Below are 26,120 nucleotides of genomic sequence, written 5' to 3' on the forward strand. Positions count from 1 at the left end.
AAAGGAGAACGTATGACACGAACCTGGCTGATCACTGGAGGAGCATAGCTGCTGTTGGTCTGTACAGTCAGCAAATTGACATGATATTCTACAACCTGCCCTCTGGCAATGACCCCTTGACCTTCAGCAGTGCTCCATGTGACTTGAAGACTGGTGGAGGACAGTGCGGTCACATCTGGAGCAGTCATCAACTCTGGAACTAAAGATATTGTGGAATAAGTGCAGTTGTTCAGTGGTGCTGATCTGTACTACTGACACGAGAGCGGCGCATGTATACACGGACGCGCAGATTCACTCACACCCGACATTTAAATGATGTTATCATATGCTTATTACCCAGACACGTAGCTCGGAGAGATGTTGGGGGCAATCGCTTAGTCTTAATGAGCCATATCATCTCTTTGAAATTCAAATACCTTAATGAGTACCCCCCCAACCCCTTAAGAAAGCACACATGCACATTGCACACACGCACGCACATTTTTCATTTCTTCCCTCATTTCCCCCGTTCTCGCTCACATTATGGCTAACAGTCTGTTGTGTTATTTTTAAATAAAAATCAGATTTTATTGCATCACTTGAAAGCGGGTCGTTTTTACTGGGGAGCTTTCATACACCGCGTTCCATTTCATTACAGTTGCACTGAAATTAGATAACGCTGCAACAGCCACACACAGTTAACAACTGAATGTTAGATTACTACAACGAAACTATTCCAGTGACATTTCTATTTTCACTGTCAAGAGTATTTTTTTAAATGTTTTTTATTATTTAATGCAAGAAAAAAGCGGAGCAGTTTGTACAAACAGTCAATGACCATCACAAAGCCAATTTCAATTGTCCAGAGATATACTATAAACAACAATGTATCTACAACATCCTACAAATGTAACATTGAAAAGTGATTCTTCCTCTTATAATTACAAGTTCTTTCTTGTCAACATCAAACTTAATTCCCATAAATGGCTTTGTCCTTGAAAATGCAAATGATTTTATTGTTAAAAAAAAAAACTATTATGGTAGTTCCAAGACTTTAATCTTGTTGCCGGACTTTTTTTTTTGCTTCATTTCGTTCAAATTTTTAATACTGACATCTTGCTCATGTTATGTTGTATGCAAAGCTCTTGGCTTGAGTGGCGAAAAAAAAAGCTGAATGATGCTCATTCAACCTTAAATGGGTCCAATGCCATTTAATATTTCCCATAAATATTTCATTGTTGCAAAAATAACAATATTTAAATTTTAAAGTAATTTTATCACTTTCAACTCAATTTAATGTGTTTTTGTTTTTATAAAACAATGAATTGAAATGGTGTGGAGAGAAAAGAAACACAAAAAGTAAAACCATTTCTGGAGTGAAAGAACTACAGTAAGGCAGGAATCGCGTACAAACCTCCCTCCGTTGTGCGCGCGGTGGCCCATCCTGATGTGACGTTTCCCGCCATATTGACGCTAACGACTCTCATCCGATAGGTGGAGAAGGCCTGCAGACCGGCCACAATGGCGCTGCTCTCCGGGGGCGAAGCTGTACTTCCGTTGATGAGGCGTGCTTGAAACGGGGTGCTTGGATCCAGCCAGCCGGTGCTGACAAATACTCTCTTTTCACCAGTCAGAGTTGACGGGCTGCGAGGCTCCACCGGCCCTCGTAAAAACAGCTCATACCTTGTGATCACTCCTGCGGAGAAGCAGTTAAAAAGTGATGTGCCGTAGATTAAAAGTGATCCATCGTAAATACAGGAGATGTAACGACATTGATGGACACCTTGCCAGTGTGCTTTGACAATTACCGATGGAATGTCAGCACATCACAAAAACATGTGCACATTGTGAACAATCATTATTCACCGATTCAATGTTGTGGTATGCGGCGGAAAATTGCTTTGCATCATCAGGTTTTGGCTTGAACCCGTAACAAGCTATTTAACAGTGCAGGCCAGATGTGAGGTAGTTGGGAAGCATGTTGGGAGTAACGTTGCATGAACGTGAACTTTATTTCTCTTCAAAAGCAGCCTGTGGATAACTGCTGCGCACCCTGAACCTGTCTAGACACTTTATTGCTGAATACTTAACCATCCCTGACAGAATCTTTGCCCCCCCCCCCCCCCCGCACACTCCTTTCGTCATGGCTATGCGCTGCATGGTACCTCTTTCATCCATAACATTCACTGACACGTGACAAAACTACAAGATTATCAATCCCAGCACAATAACTCTCATGACTTCAACGAGTCTCCTCAAATACCCACACCGTAGTTGGATGGAACTTTCTCAACGGGGCTAATATTTCTCCAACTAATCTACTGTCGATTTATACAAAAAGTCATCATAAGATGAATCCATATGAAGCATGCTCAAGACTCTTCTCTAATGGTGATGGCAAATTGAAATTTTGAACTTCCTTTTTTTTTTCCCTTTTCTTTACAAATGCTGATGCTCTAAATTGGATAGTCGAAGGCCATGGCAGAGGGTCAATATTTGGCACCGTGAGGGGATGTACTGACAAGTCCAGCTGTGCACTCAAAGGGTAAGCATGCACTTGTCCTTTGTCAACGACTCTTATAGGGCTGTTCCAGTGGAAAAAATGGCAGAGCTCTTTAAGAATGAGGACAGCATACAAATGTAAAAGACAAAATATGGTCTCGGTATATATGCTGTATTCATAAACTGAACGGAGACTTGTAAAGTGACCTTTTGATGTGCGCACCAACCCAACTCGTCATTGATGTTTGATTCCAGAGTCAAGAACATCATGAAAGGGTTAAGGTTAAGTCTTAATAAACTGCGCAGGTGACAGCCATTGAAGGTGAGGGTAGCCAGGAAAGCACAAGTTACTTGGTGTGTTATATGACACAGATTAACAGAGAAAGACTGAAACCACACAGAAACGCATGGTGTGGGGTGAGGGGGCGTGGGGCAACCCTGACTTTGTATGACGCTGAGCCTTAGAGCCACCACAAAGCCCTCTGGATTTAGCAAAGGCAGTTGCGCTTCTGTGGATTCCGGTTAAACGGAGTGGGTGGGGCCGCGTCTTGGAACACTTGAGTGACAAATACAGCCAAGTCATTCTTGATGAGAATAATGAGCATACAGCACTTGTCCAATTGTCCAACACAAGTTAATGGCAGAGCTTATTGAGACGAAACGGAAGGGCCAAATCAATCCTGTTCAAATTTCATCTCGATTTGCAATACAGCTCTTTTTCTTCTTAACCACTGTTCTAATGTTGGAATAGTGCAAAATGTTGCTGCAAAAAAGTTTCATTCGCTTCTCTTTTTATTTATTTTTTAGTAGCTTTGTAGGAATCCAAATGTTAGGGCGCGAACTGAATGCAACCTACTTCAGATTGCTGCCATGCGGTGGAATTCATTATGCCTTCATTGCTCTAACCTTGTTGGAGTGAATTCGGGAAGTAGACAAGTGGTAGATGAAGAAACTTCCACCAGCTTTATCATGCCCATGCGCAGCGGGTTCTGCCTCAGGTTAAAGACAGGTTTAAGAGTCTGTCCGTTTATGGAGAGATTGTGTCACCGCTATAGCATCACAACAGCGCACGGAGCCGTCGTGAAACTTTACAGTTGTGGAGTTGTGGTTGAAGATGACGCACCGTTTGGCTGAGCGGGTGGCTCCCATGAAGCGAACAAGGTGTGAGGTCCAACGGCAGTGACCTTGGGAGGAGATTGGTTTTGTGGGGGGGCAGCGGCTGTCAGTAGTGACAAAGGTGAAGTGGAAGTGCAGCCTCCAGATGAACATGCCTTTCATGAGAGGAGGAAATATCTCATTTAGAGCAAAAATCCCTGATCAAGCCATGAATGGTATTTTTATATTTTATTTTTTTAAAGGAGCTGTTTTCCGACCCACCTCCAGAGAGACAGTGTACTGGGTGAAGGCTTTTAGGCCACTTGCCACTGCCTCAGTCGATAGACCTGTGTAGTGGATGACAGGCTCTGCTCCGCTAGAAGATTCCTTGGAGGACAACACAAACCTTTGGTAGACAAAAATAAAATAAAATAAAAAATCATCATAATTTCACTCCACTTTCTTGATGGGATGAAAATATCTGCACAAGTATTGGGATAAATGCAATACTTTCAGCTCAGGAAACCTCACCTCTCCACTGGGCCCGTTTTATTCTTTGGAGTGCTCCAACGAAAGCTGGCGGCAGTGGGGCCAGGTCGTCCCACAAGGTTTAAATGGAGCTGGTCCAATTCAGGAGGTGCACCTAAAGTTTGGTAGTAAGAGGTGGCACTAACTGTCTCACCGGCGACATTAGCCGTAATTAGCCAGTAGGAATAGTTGGTGTAAGGAGACAAGCTGACGTCTGTGAATGATTCCGCACCTTCAGAAAGATGACAGGAGAAAAGATTTTTGAGGACTTTCAAAATGGATGGAAATTGAGAAGGTGATAATCCAGTGTGCACACTTACTGAAAGGATAGCTACGTTGTATGCTGTGTACAGGCTGCCAGTCCCTTATGAGAGTGTAGTTGAGCACGTTTGAGTTTGGGGAGTCAGGCTGATGCCAAATCAGATTGATGGAAGAAAAGTTGAGAGAAAACGCTACAGGGGCAGGTTGCTGAGATGGCGCTGCAAGGACACAAGAGTGTGGGATCAAATTTCATAGACAACAACCAGTAAGTGTACCCAAAAAAAAAAAAAAATCAGTATGTGTGTCTCTCTTGGAAAGCGGACCTTTACTGCAGCCATAGATGTTCTCTGCACGTAGAAGGCTTGCTCCATGTTGACATGCATCACATTTGTCCCCGGTGACCAGCACCTTACACTCACATACTCCTAAATCTGAATCACAGGAGCCATTGACACTGCCCGCCGGGTCACATGCACATGGTTGGCATCTGGACAAGCAGTAGGAGGGCGTAAATCAAAGCGTGTATTATTACAAACAATCTGGAATCATTGTATAGGAAGTTCTGTTGACATACAAAAATATTGTGACAATATGACACCCATGATATCATCATGTTGAAGACAATAAGAAGTTTTTAACAAGCTGACCATACGATACAGTGTGTCTAAGGAGCTGTAGTTAGATCATACAATTAAAGACAGGTTAAAAACAAAAATATGGCACCTAGACTGTGTCTGCTAAAACTAAAAAAAAATACTACATTACCCCAGGAATATCACATCATATACAGTTTTCTGTATCATTATATTTTGCCCATTTTGACATATCAAAATGGCTGATTGATTGTGTGAGTGAAAGGTGTTCCCGTGAACACCATCCCCACCATCAATAATTGAAAATGGTTTTAGCCTCACTGGGACAGGCTGTGGGTGATCACTGGGCCAACCACCTTACACCTTCACACATATATGCAATCTGCTTGTTAAGAGTGTTTTGTTCACACTCATGGACAGCACACCATGAGAGACTGTGACACTGCATTACCCTATCGATATAGTAGAGTACATTTGATTACAAAAAGAGAATATTTGGTCCCTTTCAAAATGGACAAAAATGGACGTAAGTACTTTTCACGCGGAAAAAAAAATTGGAGCAATTTTTACCTTGAGAAAAAAATAGTAAAATATTTACTTGAAAAAAACTAGCAAAGACTTTTCATTCAGAGGTTCTATTTTTTCAAGGATAGATTTTGGGGAAATTTACATGCACAGTATTAGTTTATTATAAAAAATAAATAAATAAAAGTCACCCAAGGTTAGGGTAACAAACGCCCAACCTTCCAGTTGTGAGATGGCCACTCTATCACCTGAGCCTTGCCGCTCCGACTGTGAGCAATTAAGTTGTTGGTGTCAGGCGAAATACTCAAAAGTCCAAAAAGATACCCCAAATCCACCAGCGATTTATGACCTCACACTAGGAGTGGCATGGCGCAGGTTGTAGAGTAGCCGTTTCCCAATCTGAATGCTGGGAGTTTGTTCCTAAACCCTTGAGTGACCTTTTTCAACAAACTGTGCTATGTAAATGAACTGTACTAAAAAATTCTCCTTGTAAAATATCATTTGAATTTCTGAGTGATAACTCTTTGCTATTTTTTTCTAATAAATAATTCCTCCAACTTTTTTGTTGTGTAGAATTTACTCTGAATATTTTACCCTCAATTTTTACTCTGTTTCGACTTTTATTGTGTACCTTGCATGCTCCGTAAAAAGCCGCAGTCCAAACCATAAGTAGAGAATGTTTTTTATTTATTTTTTTTATTTTTATTTTTTAGTTTATCAAAGCTACCTTCCGAGGCCAGGGTTAAATCCAAAGAAGCTCTCCTGACAGTGATCACAGCGCCGTCCTCGCACCGAGGGATGGGCACAAAAACACTGGCCAGTGTGGCTTTCACACTTGCGGTGCAGTGCCCCCCTGGGATGGCAGTCACACTCCACACACACATTCTGATCTGGAGAAAGGTAAAATCCTGAAGAGAGAACAAAAAAAACATAACACATTTTTGCTTGAAATCAAAGACAGTTGCATCCATTTCACTCCCAAACATACCCACCTGTTCGGCATTTGCTGCAGTCTTTTCCATAGCGTGTTGGCGTGCACACACACTGTCCTGTGCTGCTATCACACACTGAGCCAGCCACTGTTCCTCTTGGGTCACATGTACATGGCACACAGCCCTGGAATGACCCATCTGATAGAACACAGTCCAACAATATTCAGTACTATCGTAAATCATTTTTTTATTCCCCTGCAAAGCATAAAATCAAAGCCGGATTTTCTTACTCTGGATATCGGAACTTGCGTTGAAGTAGTTGGGGGCACAGTTGGTGCACTGCATCCCCTCCACCCCCTCTCTGCACGGGCACTGTCCGGTCTCCACATCACATACTCCCTCTGGCACAGTGCCGTGAATGTCACATGCGCACGGCAGACAGCCCAGGGAGTTTCTGCGCTCCAAGGTATGGTAACCATGACGACAAGAGTCACAAAGATGGCCTTCCACATGTTCCTAAAAACGGAACGAAACAAAAGAAAGATGAAATCTTACACTAACACGGTAGCAACATGTCAACATGCGTGGCATCCATAACACAATGATAAGCCTGTGTAGAGTCTTATCTCCTATCCTGCTGACTGTGGAACTGTTTCAGGCTATTTGTCATGTTGTGGCTAATCAGATACTAGTCGAGCGCTTGGACATGCGGCTATGGGAATGATACAAAGGAAAAAAAAGAAGGCAACTTTGTTCTAAAGGCAAAGTTGAATTTTTATTTTTATTTATTTATTCATTTTTTTACAATAACCTAATTTAGATAAACCGGTGCCCAGCTGTGACTTTTTGATTGTTCAACATGGTGATTTGTGCAACTCTGTGTGTCATAACGAACAATGATAACATGTTAACTTGCCTTACACACACATTGGCCCGTGTGCGGATCACAGTCCGTGCCAGGTAGTGTTCCTTCTTTTGAGCAGTTGCAGGGGGTGCACATTCCCTCCAGCCTCAAACCCGTCAAACCACGGCCACATGAATCGCAGCGCTGCCCTCCCACACCGGGCTTACATTCGCACTGGCCCCCCTCAGGCTCACAGAACGGGCTCAAGGATCCCGAGGGGTAACAATTACACGGAACGCAGCCGTCTGTGTGGGACAGGTTCCAATAACCAAATTCACAACGATCGCAAGACAGACCTGTGAGGAGGAGAAAGGAAGAAAGGAACGACATGATGACAGCAGCCCTGACTATAAAACAGACATTCTATATCGTAAGAGTGCCATTCAGAAGAAAAAGACGAAAGGAGTTCAGTCGCTCTCTGATTTGAATCAATTGTGCATGAGAGAACATGTGAGAGTGAGAGAAATGGTGGTTGAGTGTATAAAACTGCCATCATTAGGGCTGGGCCCTCTACATATGATGGATCACTTACCTAAGGCCAAACACTTAATTTCACTGAGCAGGAAAATAAATAAATTAAGGGACTACAAAGAATGGAAGGGAAAAAGGCAAGGTGATGGAGGCATACATAGATGGATGGAGGTACCTAAAAATACACTCAGTTGCAATCTGCTACCGTTTGTGTGTTGAAACAATAAGAGGTGATGACTTTTTGACATCTCGTACTAATGATTGTGCCGACTACAGAAAACACATCTTCTCTAAATGCTTAAGTTTTCGATAGAAGTTGATGTGATTGTGTGATTGATGTGATTATGAAATATTTGTATTCAAATGAATTAGTTGGTACAACTATATTGAATTGCCAACACAGAATCTAAAACAACCAAATTGTCAATAGAACAAATCTTGATTTTGTTTTTCACAAAGAATATTTCTTTTTTTTGTTTTTTTGTTTAATAGACATAATTCTTTTGATCATTTGACAGTATACTGACTAAAGTACCGGACCCATACAATGTAGGTTTAATTGCCTTCATCTCTCACTGTATAGCAAACAACAGCATTGAGGGAATAGCCCTCAAAGTAGAGTGTGCAGCCAGCATACATGATACAAAGCTTCAACAGCTTTCGTCATGTTAAAATCTTCCATTATTTTAGTTTATTTATTTATTTTTTTGGGGGGGGGGTCTTCATATTGGAAGAGATTTTAGCGCAACAATACAACTGGGCTAGTTAAAGTGTGATGTGTGGTATGAGTGAGCAGTGCTTATTTGAATATGCCATACGTATTCCATGACAGGCAATCTGTCCCTAAATGGATGCCTGGGGGCAACACGGTCCCCACCGCCGTTTAGGATGGAGCTCATGTTCATATGTGGTGTGTGTGTGTGTGTGAGTGTGTGTGTGCGTGTGTGCACGCGTGCACAGTGAATATTAGTGGAATTGCACGGGCCCGCATACGTGTGTGTGTGTGTGTGTGTGTGCGCAGTGAATATTAGTGGAATTGCACAGGGTTGTGTGTGTGTGTGTGTGTGTGTGTATGTGTGTGTGTGCGCGCGCAAGCACGTACAGTGAATATTAGTGGAATTGCACAGGGTGTGTGTGTCCTGCTCTGCAAAGTGTGTGGCAGACACTTGGCGTTACCCCCAGTGCTCCCACTTTAATGGCTTTATAGATATGAGTATTTCTCACCATAAATCATATTCCATACTAGTACAGACACACTAAAAAATTGAGACTATGAGTACGTGCGTGTTGGTAAAGTAAAAAATTTCATCATGATATACTGAATGGTAACGGACCTTCACAATAAAATGACATTATAGTGACAGAATTTAGGGCTGCAATCTTAAATCAGAGAACCACTAAGTCGTGTCCACGGACGCTATTTGGGTATTATTTTCAAGTCAAGAGTGGAGGCGTGACAGAGGCTAGAATACACAGAAAAGGACCATTTTATTTGTTTATTTTAGTTTATCGTTTATTTATTTTAGATGGAATATGAGCAAATGATACAGGTTTAGAAACATAAGGAAACAAAGGGAAACCTCTGCTGTAGTGAAAAAGAGCCCCCCACCCCACACTATTTTTTACATAGCACCTGTCTTCATTAGTGTTCCGGGCAAACTCGAGTCTATTCCATCTGACATTGGGGTGAAACGTGGGGTACACACCGGGCTAATTGCCAGTCAATTCACAATTCACGTTCACACCTAAGGACATTTTAGTCTTCAATTGACCTAAAATGCACGTTATTGAAATGTGGAAAGAAAAAAGTTGAGTTTAAAAAAAAACATACAAGAGGAGAAAACTCCACATTGGAAGGGTTCAGGCTGAGATTCGAACCTGTGAGCTTTCGACTGTGAGGCGGCCAGGCGAACCACTGCGGCGTCCTACCAAGTTCGTATGGATGTGTGCATTTTGAGGATATGACCCAGCCCTTTTATCAGTAGCAGCTGGTTAACAGGCTCATGCATCACCATTTCAAACGCTATTATGTACACACTGCACCCTGGCACCACGCTAAGAGTGTGTGTGTGTCTGAATGCGTGACCGCCTGTACACATTCCAGCGACGTCCCTCTGAAGCGTGCCTGCCATCGCTTCGCTCAAAGTATCAGCTTGGCGGTAATAAATTGCCATAATCAAATATCATTTCGGAAAAATACCTGTGGGAGCGGGCAAACAAACAAGGACAGAAGAAAGGGAAGGCGAGGTCTTGTAAGAGGGAGGGGGAGGGGGGTTACAAGGGGGCTGCAGCAGTTTGTTTTAATCAACTTGGCATTGAATTAGAGAATTAAATAGCAGCTTAGAGCTTGATGGAATGCATTCACACCCGCGCGTGGACACAAAAGAAAACTTGCAGAAAATTGATACAGCTCGGCAAAAGCAAAATTACACTTGCTCCCCCTTTTCCACATATACTTCAACGGACAAACACACTTTTACAACTTTGAACAAACACGTCTGCACACGCGCACTCGCATTCACTCACAGGCGCACACAAGCGAGGGGCCCTTGATAGCGAGGCTTAGCAATAACCACGATGCGTTGAATTAAGGAGCGCTGGCCGGTTTTGCATTTCATACGAGCGCGCTCTTCAAAGACACACAGGGGAGAGAGTGAAACCATTTATCACAAAGAGACGCACGACGGCTGCAAGCACCGCCAGCGGAAAAGCCTGTTTATTTTGGCTGGCATAACACTTTGGGCTATGGATGTGTGTGTTTATGAAAGGGTGTACACACATGCCTATTTGGAGGGCACACACAGTTTATCTACTTTCGCCTGCTTACGTATGCAGGGCGATGACGGAACCGTTGATGTATTAATTGACATTTCAATACTTAGCATTGGAAGAGTCGAAATTTGACCAAGGTGCATGCATCCATTTTCGGTACTTTTTGCTTTCATTAGGGTCACCGATGCCTAGGAGCCTATCCCAGCTAACTTTGGGTGAGAGGCAGGGACTGCTCTCGACTGGTCGCCAGGCAGTCTCAGGGCTCATATAGACAAACATGTTTTCACAATCACATTCATACTTATTGCCACTTTTGAGCATTCACTGACTTTAACATATACTGTATGTGTTTTGGAATGTGGAAGGAAGTCGGAGTACCAGGAGCAAACACAAATGCAAACACAGGGAAAACGTGCTATCGCTCAACAGGTGAATCGAGCCGCGATTTTTACCATTGACCTCAGAACAGTCGGGCAGACATGCTAACCACTCGATAAATGTGTTGATTTTGAACGAAGAATTCAAGTAAAACGTGCCTTAAAAGTTACACAAAGCGTCAGAGGTTGAATTGCAGTCAAAAATAAGAAGAGCAATTCTGGTGAGAGTAGACCTCAGTGAAAATCATAAGAATTCTTCAAGCAGTCCTTCATCTAGCCAAGGCATCAATTTCTCATTTGGAGAATTTCACAGCACACCACAAAAATGTTTTTCCCCCCCTAAAAAGTCATACAAAGCTGACATACTCGCAGGGAGTCATCACTTTATTCTGTTGTATGAATGGCTGCAGGTGGATACACGGGTTGCCATCTGATGGAAGGTTATATTATTGGTCTGCCTCTCACTAACAGGTATACACTCTTAAGAAATGAAATCAATGCTAATCTTCCAAATCATTTATTATTTTGCCCCCTGATGATCGATTATGACACACTTGAGTGCCATGGCATCCTCGTTGTTAATCGCTGAATTCCAGCGTGTTTCTTTTGTGCTACACTACCACAAAAGTGTAACAGGGATGGCAAAGAGAAAACCTTAGACTTAAGTCTATACCGTAGTCAATATCGGAAAATGGTTTCGGCTATGCGATATATTATTCTAGCGTAAGGAAACAATTTGTCAATTTGAATGTGAAGAGAAGAACCCTCTGCACGTTTCTTTGCCCCATTATATCTTTTGCTACCCACGTGCACCTAGTGTAATGGCTGATGAGCGAACGTACCTGTCACATGGGATTTGCACTGACACTGTCCTGTGCGCTGGTTACAGCGGGCAACACTTCCTGGGGAGGAAATGACGGTCCCCGTGCCACTGCAGTTACAGCGAGCGCAGCCCTCAGGATTGGACGCTTGAAGACCATACCAGCCAGGTGAGCAGTCGGCGCAGCGCCGCCCCTCTACAGATGCCTTACACTGACACTGGCCTCCAACCTGGAGGTGTGAAATGTAGCGGGGTGTTGGTGACCGGAAGCAACGACACGGTATGGTATAAAAAGCAAAAATACATATTGATTCAACTTCAACTCCTATTCCCAAATGCCATTTTCAGTCACGACAAGTGCAATTGTCACTTATCAAATAAATGTGTTACCTGGACACACGCAGTGCTGCCGTTGACAGTTCCAGCAGTGTGACATTCGCAGGGCTGGCACACATGGACTGAAGTGGGATCTGACTGCTCCAGCCTGAAAAGGCCACTCATACACAGCTCACAGTTCCTACCTGAGCAAGAAAGGTAGGAAAAACATGTGTAGCCATGTAAGCCAGAAATCAAGGGACTGGGCCTGAAATGATTTAAGGCATCAAGAGAGCCCCTAAGTCTATAAAGCAATTACGTTTCTACTTCATTTGTCTCAGGAGTGTTACAAGTGATTTTTTTGGGGGGTGGGGGAAGGCTGACAGGTACAAAAAAGCCCAACAAGAAAAGCAGGTTAAAGAAAGGCCCTAAGCGCTTCCAATAATCTGTATCATAAATTAAAAAGTACAACCACTTAAAACATGTATAATTTAAGATAACACAGTACCCATTGTATTGTGCATGCAGTTGTCACAGACTCCACCTCCTCCCAGATAGTGTTCTGTTGGTTGATCATCAGCCCAGATATCGTAGTGACAGGAGTGGGCGTGGTTATGGCACTGGCAACCCCGGCAGTTCATTGGCTGGAGTTGATCACCTGGCCGGAAGGGTTTGTCATTGTAGAGGGATGCGCAGCGTTGGCACTGGACAGAATGAAGAATTGCTCAATAAATGCAATTAACAGTCAGAATATATAAGCTCACCGCCAAAAACGCATTTCTTCCAATTGTATATTGATTGTACAAAAACAATGGCCAAAAGATAAGAAATTTGTCTTCGTATTTCATACACCACCAAAATAGGTAAGATTTAAAAAATTACTCAGTGAGTCAAGTGTTGATTGTGATGTGAAGTAATTTAAGACATGGACACTTAAGGAAGAATCATTTAAAGCCATTTGCAGAGGACCATCGATTTCATTAGCTCCAAAGTAGTTGGACAAAGCAAGTTAATTTACAAAGCATATTGGAATTACATTTGTTACGCAATCACCCATTCCTGACAACAATTACTTAATTGCTACAAGCTTTTTTACAGCCTTCCTGGAGGTTTTTGAATCAATCACCCCACATTGGAAACATGATTTTGTCAAAGCAAGTGGCACACACAGGCAGCATGAAATAAAACATTGTCTTCATGACAAAGGCCTTTTCTGTCTGTGCATAAAAACAGTCCCGTGACATATAGATCATCTTAAAGAACAAAGAAAGAATAAGACGCAATGAGAGAGGAGGAAAATGAAGACAAAAATCAGCAGCCCTTGTTAATCATAATACAAGATGGAAAGAATACACCATTGAATACTTTGAAGATAACCATGAGATATTGTACACCTTATAATAGGAAGGCATGGCAGTTACACACAAATCAAGTCGTTCAACCCAGAGCGGGGGAATCGGAAACGCTAACGAGGAATGACTTGCAACAGCCGGCATTCTCTCGCAGGCACACTTTCATGTTTAAATAAACATGGCAAGGTATGTGTGGAACACAGGGTGGGAGGAGTATAAAATAAAACATGTTTTTTTTTTTTCCTTTAGCAGAGTGCAGCAGCGGAGGGTAGAAACAGCAAGTACAAGGCCTTTGATTTTGTTCAGCAGTCAGTACAAATTATGGTGGACAAGGGGGGCATCAATGGGGGAGGGGGGATTAAAAATGTATTAAAAAAAACACAGGAGTTCCTCCCTTACGTGACACATGCAGAGCTGCATTGGGCCTATTAGGTATGACATACAGAGGAGGGGAACTGTGGGTGCACAGAAGAGGGAAATGGGAGCGAGGAGGAAATTGGTGTGAATAGAAATGAAGTAAATAACCTTTAACCCATGTAGTAACAGAAAAATATTTTTTAACATGCTATTCAGTATCCACAGTCAAGGTTTTGTGAAATACAATTCACAATCGTCCAGAATCTTGCCCAATGCAGTGGTACCTCTACTCAGGAAATTAATTGGTTCTGGAAGAAATTTCTTAACTAGAAAATGTGTCAGTACAGATGCATTTTCCATATAAATGCCCTAATCCGTTCCAAGCACCCCCCACGCCCCAACTTCAGACATACATGTTTTCTAAAACATAAAAAATGCATCAAAATATGTGACAAATACATGTTACAACTAGATTATTGTACAAAAAATAAAAATGATGGTTATTTAACTTTGAACTGCATCCTCATTTTTTGCCCTCTTTAGTTCATGTTCTCTCTCAGAAGTGGTGTTTGCCTGGTGTTTTGTAAAGAACTGATCCAAAGATGTTAGCTTTTGTCGGCTTTTAACAATCCCTCCAAAATGTCCAAGGCAAACATCAGCATCGTGAGCGATCGCCCAACTAGTGAATAATTTTTCTGGGTGATTCACATTTACGTAAAACTATTGGAATGCCTCATGGCCCGAGGAGCGAATTACGAGGACGCTGCATCGAGATATATGTATCTATCTGCACTCATAGAAACATTGGTAGAGGTCCCTTGTAGCCAATAGGATGACAGGATGATGCTCGATATAACCAATGGCAGACTAGCTATACGTATGTTGCGTTCAGGAAACTCGGAGGTGCGAGTAGCAGCCTGTACTGTACTTTTACCTTTCGTATCTTGAAATTTATTTCGCAACAAGAGGCCTTTTTTTTCCTGTTGAGGTGTTTTGTAAATTTCGTACGAAGAGACGTTCGTAAGTAGAGGTACCACTGTACACAAAATACAAGAAGGATCTAGTCATGGTAAAATCAAACAAACAAACAAAAAGGCATCCCAAAAGGTCTGAGCTAAATAAAAGCAAACAGAAAAATCAGCAAATACCGTGGAACCTGCAGTTAAAAACGACACTTTTGATGAACTTTTCAAGGTAGGCCCAACATTTTGGGAGAAAATCTTTTGTTTTGCGAACCAGCTCAGCATAGATAAGCGGACGAACAGTGCAGGGCCTCTCGCTCTATTTAACCATCAATGGCTCTGAGTAACTCCTTGAAATAGTTGTGCAGTCTTTTTCTTTTTTTACTTTTAATTAACCCTCAGAATCATTTGAAGGTTACAATTGGCTGTAAGCGTCCACCCAAAACCCACATAAACTCGATGGTTGCTCTGCGGCAGTAGATAGACGGCTGTTGTGTGTGCAGCGGAATTTCCACTTACACACACCTGCTTCTTCCAATCACAAGTCTCACAGCAGCCGTCGAGATTTCTAATTAACCTGGCAAAAATGTTTGCCGCTTCTTTGCTTTTGTGTATTATTTCATAGTTTACTTGCATCTCTATGCACTGATTCGTAAGCTGACAGCCAAACACGGTGGTCAGTTGTCACATGATCAGATCATATTTGCAAACACAATGACTTAATATTTCCTACTTTTATACAACTATAAATGTTGCTTTTTTACTTTGGTTTGTTCCTGCTTGTATTGTCAGTGTGCTAGGCAAGATTGTTGTTGTTTTTTTTGTTTCGACGGCCATGTACAATCGTTTGTTTGCTACGGTTGGTGTTGAGGTAATCATTTGATTGGAAAAAACAAAAAATCTTTTTTTTTTCCAGAGCCTGCCATGAGATTGGTAGTATTGTTTTCTTTAGATATGCAATTAATATAAATGTATTGTGGCAGACTCTCAAGGGCTAAGAGAACATTGCACCGGTGAGAAAATGGCGGGCAAGTCAAAGATATCAAAATCTTTCTCTAGATGTAGGGATGGCCATGGTCATCACAAAGCTCCATTCCTACATGCAGAGGTGATGCTCAGAAGTCCTGCGTCTCCTCCTGTGTGTGCAATCAGGCCCAACTCTGAATTCCACTGTGTAATTGATGCCCAAATCTATTCAACTTGCCCATCTTGGTACATCTCAAAGCGCTAAAACCGCATCAAAGTGAATCCAAGTACATTCCTCTCTGCACTTTGAACAGACAGCTCTCGTAGCGTTCTTTTCTTGGAATCATCCACTGGGAAGGAGCTCAAGAGCAAGATGTAGTCAGTTTACAAGTCTCGCCCATATACATCCATCCCCTGATCATGCCCCTCTCCGCTCCTCAAGCTGAATACACCCATCATCCCACCCTTCTTTCCCAAGTCTTTTTTGCTCATTTTCCCACCTGTCTCCTTAATGCACACTTCCCCCCACATCTCTGGCATTCCCCAACAACTTGTTCTCATAGCTACTTAGTGTATGTGAGCAGGAAATATTACCATAGCAAATGAAAAGGGGGAGGATTTTTTTTCACCCCTTTCTTTTTATTCAATGTTGCATTACCCTCCCTCTCTCGTTGCTTGCTAATTAGTCGAGGGATTGGTGTTTGGGAGTTAAGAGTGCACATATTCATTCTCTTCAAGTGAAAAGATTTTGATGGCTCTCGGTTTCTGTAAACAGTCTAGGTGACAAAGAAGTACCATAAATCTAAATCTATATTGGTATTCATTCTATTACTTCCTATCTCGACATTAATTGTGATGTTCTTAACCTGAAGCAAGGCTGGTACTATCATAGCAAAAAAAAAAATGTTACATGACTGAAATAAGACAATTGTAATGAATATCACAAGTTGAACACCTCAATAAAGTTCTGTCGTCATCATCATCCTCAAGATGCCACTGCTGTGCGTATGCTGGTTAATAATTTTTTTTTTCTGTTTTGTTTTTTTTATGTTAGACCTCAACTTATTTGAATAGATCACTTCATGCAGATTACAGTTTAGCCAAAATGATGTAGGCAAACTATACTATAAATCATATTTTCCCCGTAAATGTTCTGTAAAAACCTGCTGAGTGAGAAGCCTGCTTTAATGGATGTGTGGACATTCAGATGGCCTGTCACAAGCAACTGTGCATGTGTGTGTGTGTGTGTGTGTGTGTGTGCGTGCGCGCACGTGTGTGCCTGCGCAGCATTGGTCTGCGATAATCTGCTGGGGCAACTCATCTTATCCTAAAAGCCATGACCAATTTCACGCTGCCACTGGAAAGGTCATGCCCCAAGAGTGTGTGAATGTGTGTGTTTGTGTGCAGACACTCTTCTTGTGTGTATCTAAAGTTAACCCGGTTAACCCCTGCCTAGGTGCAAATCTGCTGTTGAAGCAGATGTTTGCGGCAGAAATGCTGGGCAGCCCTTCTTAACGTCACAGCCTATCAATATCCATCAGCCACAGGTGCAAACCCGGACAGAAAAGTGCCACTTTGAACGAAACACACCACGTATAAATGGCAGCCATGTTATAACAGCCATATTACTTTACTCAGACTGTTTTTCTGGATCAATTTAACAACTTTTTGAAATCACCAGGGTGAAGAGTTAAGGACAAGGACATATTACTCAAATTATTGATCATTAACTCATTCACTTCCAAAGACGTTTTTAAACGTCTTTTCAGACTTGGTCCAGAATTGGCTGGTACTGAATGAGTTGAAAAGTTTTTTTTGCCGAGATCACTGATCTCGGCAAAATCGGTCCTGTAGGATAGTATGGTATGGCGTGATATGAAATATCATGAAATATCATGATATAGTTTTATAGTTCTGAATCCATCAGATGTGGAGGGACAGAATGACAGATTAAGTATGACTCGGAGTGCACATAAGAAAACATCAAAAGACACAGTGAGAAAGAGAGGGGTGGGTAGTGGTGGGGCAGAGGGGGGGGGGGGCATGTTTGAGTGCGTTTGAGCTTCTGCGAGTTATAAGAGTGTGTCTTCCGAGGCCCCGTTGATCATCTTGACACATGTCTGAGCATTTCTGTCACTTTAATGTCACTGTGGAAATTCTGCAGATTAGCTGAACATCCGTCATGGCGCGAGGCCGATTCAAGTCAACAGAACACATGCAATATTAAACGGTAATATTCCCCACAGCCTTTTATTACCGAGGTAGAAGAAAGGTCTTGAATATTCACTGTGAGGGATGAGGTGCAAAGGCTTTGGGAGAAACATGCACAGGGACATACAAACAAACGCATGCAGACACGCATGCACATTTGCACGCCGTCTTTTACCAAACCCTCCAGTGACAGAAATGTGCGTGGCATACGCACAACAAAGCAAATCAAAGTTACCGTATTTTAGGTTGAAAACGAAAAGACTTCAAAGACCCCAAGACTAGGGATGGTCATATGAATCAATGGTGAATTTTTGGGGTCTTGTTTAAAAAAAAAAAGCCATCTTGTGTCTTCTGTCATGAAATAAATATATTAATTTTAAAAAATTAATTCATTAAATAAATGAAAAAAATTACTTTGAAGGGGAAAAATAAATGATGTTAAAAATGACTGAAGGACGTTTCTTGATTTTGACTGAAACAAATTCATTGGAATACCTCTCCACACTTGGGACAGCAGAAAGACGGATTAAAATGAATAAAGTGCTTATGACACAGGCCAAATGTGAATTGAGCAGTGCCAAAGAAAAAGTGCGGTGAAAGGGAGCAAACGACAAACAGAGAGAAAGACATCTGATTAGAGATGCATGCTGAGGGAATGTCATTGTTCTAGTCGATTTAAGACATAATTTCAACTGTGACCCAGGAGAGACGGCATGAGACTGTAGTCGACAAAGGATGGAGCGGGGGGGGGGCTGTAAAGGAGATAACAAGGGTGGAAAAGAGGAACAGATTTTTCATGCGTATTTGTAAGAAATGTAATTGACAATGTCTTATTAAGTGTGCGCCTTATGTGACAAATTACATTTTTGTCTGTTGTCACATATGGCAACGTTTGAAGGAATCAAGCAGGAAGGCTTGGCGTATGGCTAGCAATGGAAGCGATGCTTGTCAAGAGATCTATGTGAGCTGACTCAAACGCACCAACCCGCGTGTGTATCAATGATACATTAAGTTGTGAATAATTCAGGCAGGCCTTGCTCCGGTGAAGTGGTGCAGGCGACCAGAACTTTTCACTGCTGACCAACTTGGAGGTGTGTCAGAAAAAAAATTCCAAGACTAGTGTCACTAAATATTTCTTTCAAAATCCAACGATGATCTATGGCAGTGGTCCTCAACTAGAAATGCTGTCGGTCCACTTTTTTTAAATTTTTTTTATAAGACCAAGGTCCAGTCCCATGCACGGTGGTAATGGGGAGAAGGGCTATATGCCCATTTAGTATGGTCAAGCCAAGCTTATACAAATCAACACTCCTCAAAACCAAACAATAATGGGGTGCATGAAAATAATTATTCACTTTGCCAGTACACAGCAAATAATGAGAGGTATTGTGTTGAGGCAGAGGAACTCTTTTATTTTGTTAAGTTGTGCCTGCTTAATAATAGAAATAGCCCTTTTAGGGAAATAAGACATTTTTACTTTAACTTTGTGCTGTTCTTCCACTAAAGGTCAATGCAATGTCTGAGGCATGCAAATATTATTTGAGGACGCCATTGTGATATTCATTTACCATGTTGCGGTGTTTTGCTGTTAAACAGCTGCAAAGATCCCGGGTAGACGGGAGCAAAACTGCACACAATCGAAACCTCCCGCGATTCGTCTTGTCTAATTGTCTGTGTGCGACTCTCCTGTGCTGAAGCTGTGAGCACACTGTGGCGTCGCGCATGCGTCTGTTTCCGGACACAATCATCCATTTTGAATGCGTGATGATGATGTATGGGCACACCTTAAGTTCAGAGGAGCCAATCAGCGCATCGTTATCGCCGACATGCCCCCTTCTCCAGTTCGTCAAACATACACACACAGAGTCGCGCTGCTGCGTCCTCTGCAATACTCTGCAATAATCTGCGTCCATCTGTTCGTGCACGCAAATAATACAACGGACAATTTTAACAAGCGATCGCGGTAATGCGCAGATTATAGTCCAAAAATAGAAAATGTATAACGTAAAAATCACTTTATAATTTATTATTTTATACAATTTGCCGAGGGTCCGGACAGAGGAGGTCGGCGGTCCGGTCGTGGATCGCGGTCCGCCAGTTGAGGAAGAGGGATCTATGGAATTGTACTGGATGACATACTATAGGCTCTCTGCGGCCACTCAACCTTTGTCCACATGTTTTTTTATATATATCGGGACATATTTTGTGTTTTAGGTCATCAAGTTCAGTTCATCAAGTGAGCAGAGTCACTGATGCTGTGACCAAAGAAAGCAGACTTGCCAGAAAGTCATCACAGGTGGCGATTCATGGTTCTTGGAGTGCGACCCAGAGAACAAATGCCAAGGCCATCAGTGGAAGCGTCAAATGTTGCCAAGGCTGAAGATGGCAAGGGAGCTGAAGTCCAAAGTCATGTTGATGGCGAGCTTCAATGTGACAAGCGTCATCCATTGCGAGTTCCGGGCATAAGGGCCAGACAATCAGCCAGCAGGTCAATGAGGAGATCCTGTGGTGTTTGCTTTTTTCAGTGAGCAAGACGAGATGAAACTTGTGGGTGGACCACTTGTAGCTACTTCACCATGACTGCTTACTCACTCACAATATACTGAGCATAAGAAGGTTTCGGGGCAAGAAAAAGAAAATCAGCATGTTGGATCTTCGTCTGTGTGATTTTTTTTCCTCCTCTTTCCCAAGCTTAAGATGGCAGAGGCGTGGAAAAATGCATCAAGACTCGGCAGAGGGGCCCAGGTAGCATGTTCGACTCCCGAGAGATTAATGTGAAGCAGAAAACTTGTCATTTGGATTTGAAATATATTATATCTTTTGTGAAATCATTCCTGGAACTTTTATGACACACAGACAGTTTATTGCAGAGTGGACGAAATATCGACTTTTAGTTGGGAATTAAAATGTCACTATGCACAGTACAACCAAAAGAAGACACGTGGACATTGATATTTCTCATTTGAATGAGTCAGTCATCGCACATAGGCCTCTTACCTTTTTGACCTAAAGTATGATGCAACCCAGTAAGTGATGCAAGGCGGGCAAAATAAGCCCTTTTATTGAAGCGTGAAAAGTCAACTGATGCCAAAAATTCTTTTCAAAAATCATTTTGAAGGCACTTTCCCCTGATGTGAAAAATCATACCATTTAGTACTAACAGCAGTTCTCAATATAAGCACAACGATTCACGAAACTCAATCATACAAGCAACATATAATGTGATGGCCGAATGGTGTTTTCTGAGATTGACTGTACATTTATATTCCATATTACTGTGCGTATATGTGCGTACATGATTTCTCTGTTGTTAAGTGGTAAACTATAAGGAGACTATCCCCTGGTGTTTTTTTCTGTGCTTTGAGGGGACCTTTCGACATAACATACTGGAGGTGTATGAACGCGTAAAAGGCATGAGTTTCTGACAAGCGTTATCGGTTACCAATATTACGTTAAATTGTGGGAGATCTCTGAAATGTTGGGACTCGTAAAGAGACTTAAGAACTCTACTTATGTATGGTATATACTGTGGCGTACAGACTGCATGTGGTGTGTCAAAACTGTTCCGTTTGAGTTAAAATATTTGCTACTCACATTGTTTCCCTCGGTGTGGCTTTCAGGCAGACACAGGCAGCGGTAGGGGGAGACGCTGGTATCGCAGTGTTCGGCGTGGCCGTGACACTCGCATCTGTTTGCATAGCAGAAAGTGCAAGAAACGTAAGACGGGTCGTGTGCAGGTACTCTCGTCGACAACGTTGCACAACCAAAAACAATTCTTACAGCCGGAACCACGAAAATGGATAAGGAGCTTTTCCTGCTTTAAAGTTTAGGCTTTGACCAGTACGTTCATGGAATGATAGAAGGGCCATTAGGAAGCTCCCATTCAACATTTATAAATGTCATGCAGAAAATGATCAGAGCAACATAACATGCAACAGACAACCATCTCCCTCGCTCCTTCTTTCTCTCTCTCTTTCACACACGGCCACGTAGCGAGACAGCCATTTAATTATTCATTCAGACACTCGCATGATTTTCTCTCTTTCATTCGTTCTTCTGTGTATCCTTTCACCTCCTGCTCCCTCTGTGCCATTTGTCTGTTCTCCAGTGACCAGATTAATGAAACGTGATGCATATGAGCACAAAGGGCTTTCCATTCTTTATTAACAAGCGTTTGTAGAAAGTTGCATTGTTTTTATTGTAGCCGACTGACTGCCCCCAAGATGTACACCATTTAGGATGTTTGCTTTGTTTTTTTGGGTTTTTTTTTAACACCAAATTTGTTAAATTAACTTCGAATAGAGTTACAGACTCGTGCTTGTATACCACTGACAATAATGCCTTGAGAATGCACATCAGGGGCGTGCAGAGGGCAGGGCCAATAGGATGGTTGGTGGCTTTGGGCATTCCCCGCGGGGAGCTCAAACTAACTTACACTGCATGAAATGGTGAAAATAGGCTTAAATTATTACTACAAAACCAGCAAAAGCACACATTATAGAATTCAAACTTTAAATGACCGTATTTTCTGCACTATAAGGTGCTTTGGGGTGTAAGGCGCACCTTCAATGAATGGCCCCCCGCATTGTAAGACGAATAGAATAGAAGCCACAATAGTGGCTGCGGTTGCACATGCATCTACTAGATGGAACTACGCAAAAGGAATACAATACACTACAATACAGCTTTATTTATATGAAGCTTTTACAACGGCTGCAGCTGTCACAAAGGACTTTACAGAGTCATTAAAATACTACGTCCAAGAAATGTGAATATTGATCCAGATGGACGGATAGATAGATAGATGGATAGATGGATAGATAAGGAACATGAAATGCATGTACTGCTTTGACCTTTCACATTAGTGACCATGCTGCACACTATGGTACTTTTTCTCTGTGTATGTATATCTCACATTTACATTTTTTGTTGTTGTTTAATAGTGTTTTTTTTTTTTATCTGCACTCTCTCATGAAATAACCATTTGCTCGGTGAAAATGGAATGGGAGGGAATGCAAAGGAACCAAAGATGAAATTTCACTTATTCAAAAGTAACAAGCTACTAATTAAAATAACTAAGTGGGAATGGAAGGACAGTAAGAAATGATTGCCGACGGTATAATTCTCTTATTACCAGTCGTAAAAAGGGATGCTGCCGGTCTAATAGAAAAATATATTTTAAATTACTCTCAAAACCCGCATTAAACTCAACATCGGATGGATCTTCCTTTCCAATCCCCAAATGTCTTCGTAAAAATGTTGAAAAATATTACAATATAAAGTTTATTTAAGTACTTCACGTACGACAGTCGAAAGGATCCAGCAGTCTGGCACTCATGATGAGGAAGACCCTTCATTTTCATTTCAACACATTCACTTCACACTCTCAAAATTTAAACCACAGCAGTTCAGATCCATGTCACATCAGTGAATCCCACACATTTGTTTTTGCTGTTGTAGCCGACTTCCACGATTCACTGAATTCATTTATATTTATACTAATATATATATATAAATCTACCAAAACATCTGTGCGGAGTATGAACTGGAAACTCCAAGGTCAAAATGGGAAACACATTCGAAGGTGGTGGAGAATGACAGAGCGAAGATCCTGTGGGACTTCCAGATCCAGACTGACAAGATGGTAATGGCGAACCAACCAGATATCGTGATCATAGATAAAGGGCAGAGGAAAGCCGTTGTAGTGGATGTAGCGGTCCCAAGTGATGGAAACATCAGGAAGAAGGAACATGAGAAACTCGAGAAATACCAAGGGCTCAGAGAGGAGCTGGAGAGAGCCTGGAAGGTAAAGGTGACAGTCGTGCCTGTGGTGGTCGGAGCACTCGGGGCAGTGACCCCCAAACTAGATGAGTGGCTGCAACAGATCCCGGGAACAACGTCGGACATCTCAGTCCAGAAATGTGCAGTGCTGGGAACAGCAAGGATACTGCGCAGAACCCTCAAGCTTCCTGGCCTCTGGTAGAGGACCCGAGCTGAATGAGGGACGGACACCACCCGAGTGGTGAGATGAGGATTTTTTTTAAATATAAGAATATAAAAAAGTTCTGTTATTACAAAGAAGTATATATATATATAATTTATTTATACAGGCAATTCTAAACGTTTTGGGGGGCAGTTTTTGCATTTCTTTCCCTTTTTGCAGCAAGGCTCCGTCGCCCACAAATATTTAGATTTCATTCTTGTAACCCACCTGCCACTGATTGTGATTTCTTTGATGACATAGTGTCTGTGTCGTTGGTCCACGCCAGCTGCTCTGGTGTGGTACTGTCCTCCAAGATGGATTCGCACCTGAGTTGCACGTACCATCTTCTGAAGGACAGGGGTGTTGTAGAAATCATTATAGCCTGGCCTCATGTTTGGCTCTGGGCTCAGCAGGCTGACTGTGATATTACCGCCGGAGTAGTGCTCCTCACTGGAATATATTCAAAAAAGAAAAAAAAAGGGCAGAAACTGCCATAACCACTGAATGCTGTGAACAACAAGTACAAATGCTAAACGTCATACTGTTGAGATACTTTCTTCTGCTCTAGGTGAACTCTTCATCTGCTATCAATAAAACAAGACATTTTACCTTTATATGAGACACGATGCAAAAAGGATCCCCTGGAGTACTTTACGTCATGATGATCAGAAAACACTTCAAACAACACGCCGGCATTCATCTTTACAAACACTCGTCTGAACTCACAGGGCACAAAGTCTCGGGCAAGATTAAATACATCTCACAAGATGAGAAATGCAAATCTTCCGGGATCAAGCAAAGCTTTCCCTTATTGATATGATTATCAGGCGCTAAGGTCAGAAAGCGTTTTATGATGTTGCCAACGCGAGGTACAACTGCTCTCATGCCAAATTACCTCACGAGTGCCAGTGTGCAGGCACCGTACTATGTGATATCATCCGTCAGTCAAGCAAAAAATGAGCAATGACGACATCATCTGTGATCTCACGCAGGTAGGTAACCCTAGCCATTCGATCTTGTGCCAACTCGGGCCTTGATAGCACAGATCTGCCAAAATGTAGCCTGTGAGACACAGTGTGTGTGCGCGAGTGTGTTGGACGGTGTATCTGGTATCAAAGGAGGGCCTGGAAAAAAGTCATCTTGGTGCAAAGCCTGAATTTATACAGTCCTTTGCCATGTGTGCAATCAGGGGTAAAAATGGGTGCCAATTGCAGTCAGGTGTGTGCGCGTTTACGCTAGTATGCCATTTGCGCAATATCCTTTATGAACCGGATATTAAGACGATGCACGCAAACTGCGGGTGCAAGTGATGAGCAATTAAAGGGGCCATCTGCAGCCGCAGTTCAGTCTTTGCTGTTTCGGCCCTGAGTATTCAAACGCATGTGTCAGGGGTCACTGTACCTGGGGAGCTGGAGACAGTTGACTGAGTCCGGTGTTAGCAGTGGCCCATTGTTCTGCATCTTAAATACGTTGCAGTCTTTAGCCACGTACTGCCAGTCCAACCAGGGCTGCTCTACGTCGGTGCTGTTCTGTTGATCGGGGAGTCTTTGCCTTTGGATCAAAAGTGACTCAGGCAATGGGCCACCAAACTGAAGTAAGATGTAGAATACCTGAACCGGGGAGGTGGAATAAAAGAAACAGTACTGGCAAAATTGTATTCCAAATGAAGAAGAAACCTCAATAAGAGGTGTAAAGTGAAGAGGGGGAACATAAAGAAAGCACTGATATCGTATTACCTGATACTGTCCATTTACCAGATCCACGGTAATAGTCAACCCTTCGTCCAATTCCCGTGTGGTCATGAGTTTTGAGCGCCACGCGGTGCCCATGTCCTGATCATTGACATAAGCGAGTGGATGTGCATTGAGGTTTAGCCTTAATACTCGGTTGTTGGTGGTGTCCTCAGCAGCATTGGGGATACAATATCTGAGAAACATTGATGTCAGAGGAAATTAAAACAGACTGTAAAACATTTAAGATGCTAAATGATCAGCTCTAAAGATCACTATAACAATCTAAGAAATATAAGATGGATGGTTCGGTCATGATGCAACAAACTTGTAGCGTACCTTTCCACTAAGGGGTGCACTCTGGGATGAGTGGGAGGGCAGCGACACTCAGATTGAGAATGGAGCTGTGGCAAGTCACCTGAAAAAATCTCCATTATTTCCCTGTTGAATTAAAAAAAAAAACTGTAGAATTGAACATAGCATAT

At 42.3% G+C, this 26,120-nt stretch overlaps 1 protein-coding gene across 4 annotated transcripts in view; it reads right to left on the reverse strand.

Annotated features, from left to right (window-relative positions):
* ush2a (Usher syndrome 2A (autosomal recessive, mild)) overlaps positions 1-26,120 on the reverse strand; it is a 153,450-nt gene that overhangs the window by 109,020 nt on the left and 18,310 nt on the right. For all 4 annotated transcript variants that reach the window (XR_007962273.1, XM_052064437.1, XM_052064438.1 and 1 more), the window contains exons 8-26: positions 25,975-26,076; positions 25,642-25,831; positions 25,307-25,515; positions 24,134-24,355; positions 21,517-21,610; positions 12,583-12,778; positions 12,150-12,280; positions 11,782-11,989; positions 7,332-7,615; positions 6,706-6,931; positions 6,476-6,613; positions 6,211-6,391; positions 4,689-4,852; positions 4,425-4,583; positions 4,108-4,336; positions 3,859-3,982; positions 3,605-3,752; positions 1,394-1,675; positions 24-199 (exon numbers count right to left, since the gene is read on the reverse strand). Coding sequence is in view for 3 of the 4 variants with exons in the window: in XM_052064437.1 (XP_051920397.1) it covers positions 24-199; positions 1,394-1,675; positions 3,605-3,752; positions 3,859-3,982; positions 4,108-4,336; positions 4,425-4,583; positions 4,689-4,852; positions 6,211-6,391; positions 6,476-6,613; positions 6,706-6,931; positions 7,332-7,615; positions 11,782-11,989; positions 12,150-12,280; positions 12,583-12,778; positions 21,517-21,610; positions 24,134-24,355; positions 25,307-25,515; positions 25,642-25,831; positions 25,975-26,076 (3,463 nt within the window). In the remaining variant the exon portion in view is untranslated. The remainder of the gene's footprint in view (positions 1-23; positions 200-1,393; positions 1,676-3,604; positions 3,753-3,858; positions 3,983-4,107; positions 4,337-4,424; positions 4,584-4,688; positions 4,853-6,210; positions 6,392-6,475; positions 6,614-6,705; positions 6,932-7,331; positions 7,616-11,781; positions 11,990-12,149; positions 12,281-12,582; positions 12,779-21,516; positions 21,611-24,133; positions 24,356-25,306; positions 25,516-25,641; positions 25,832-25,974; positions 26,077-26,120) is intronic.

Source organism: Hippocampus zosterae, chromosome 4 (genome assembly GCF_025434085.1).
Source record: "Hippocampus zosterae strain Florida chromosome 4, ASM2543408v3, whole genome shotgun sequence".
Classification (NCBI taxonomy): Eukaryota; Metazoa; Chordata; class Actinopteri; order Syngnathiformes; family Syngnathidae; genus Hippocampus; species Hippocampus zosterae.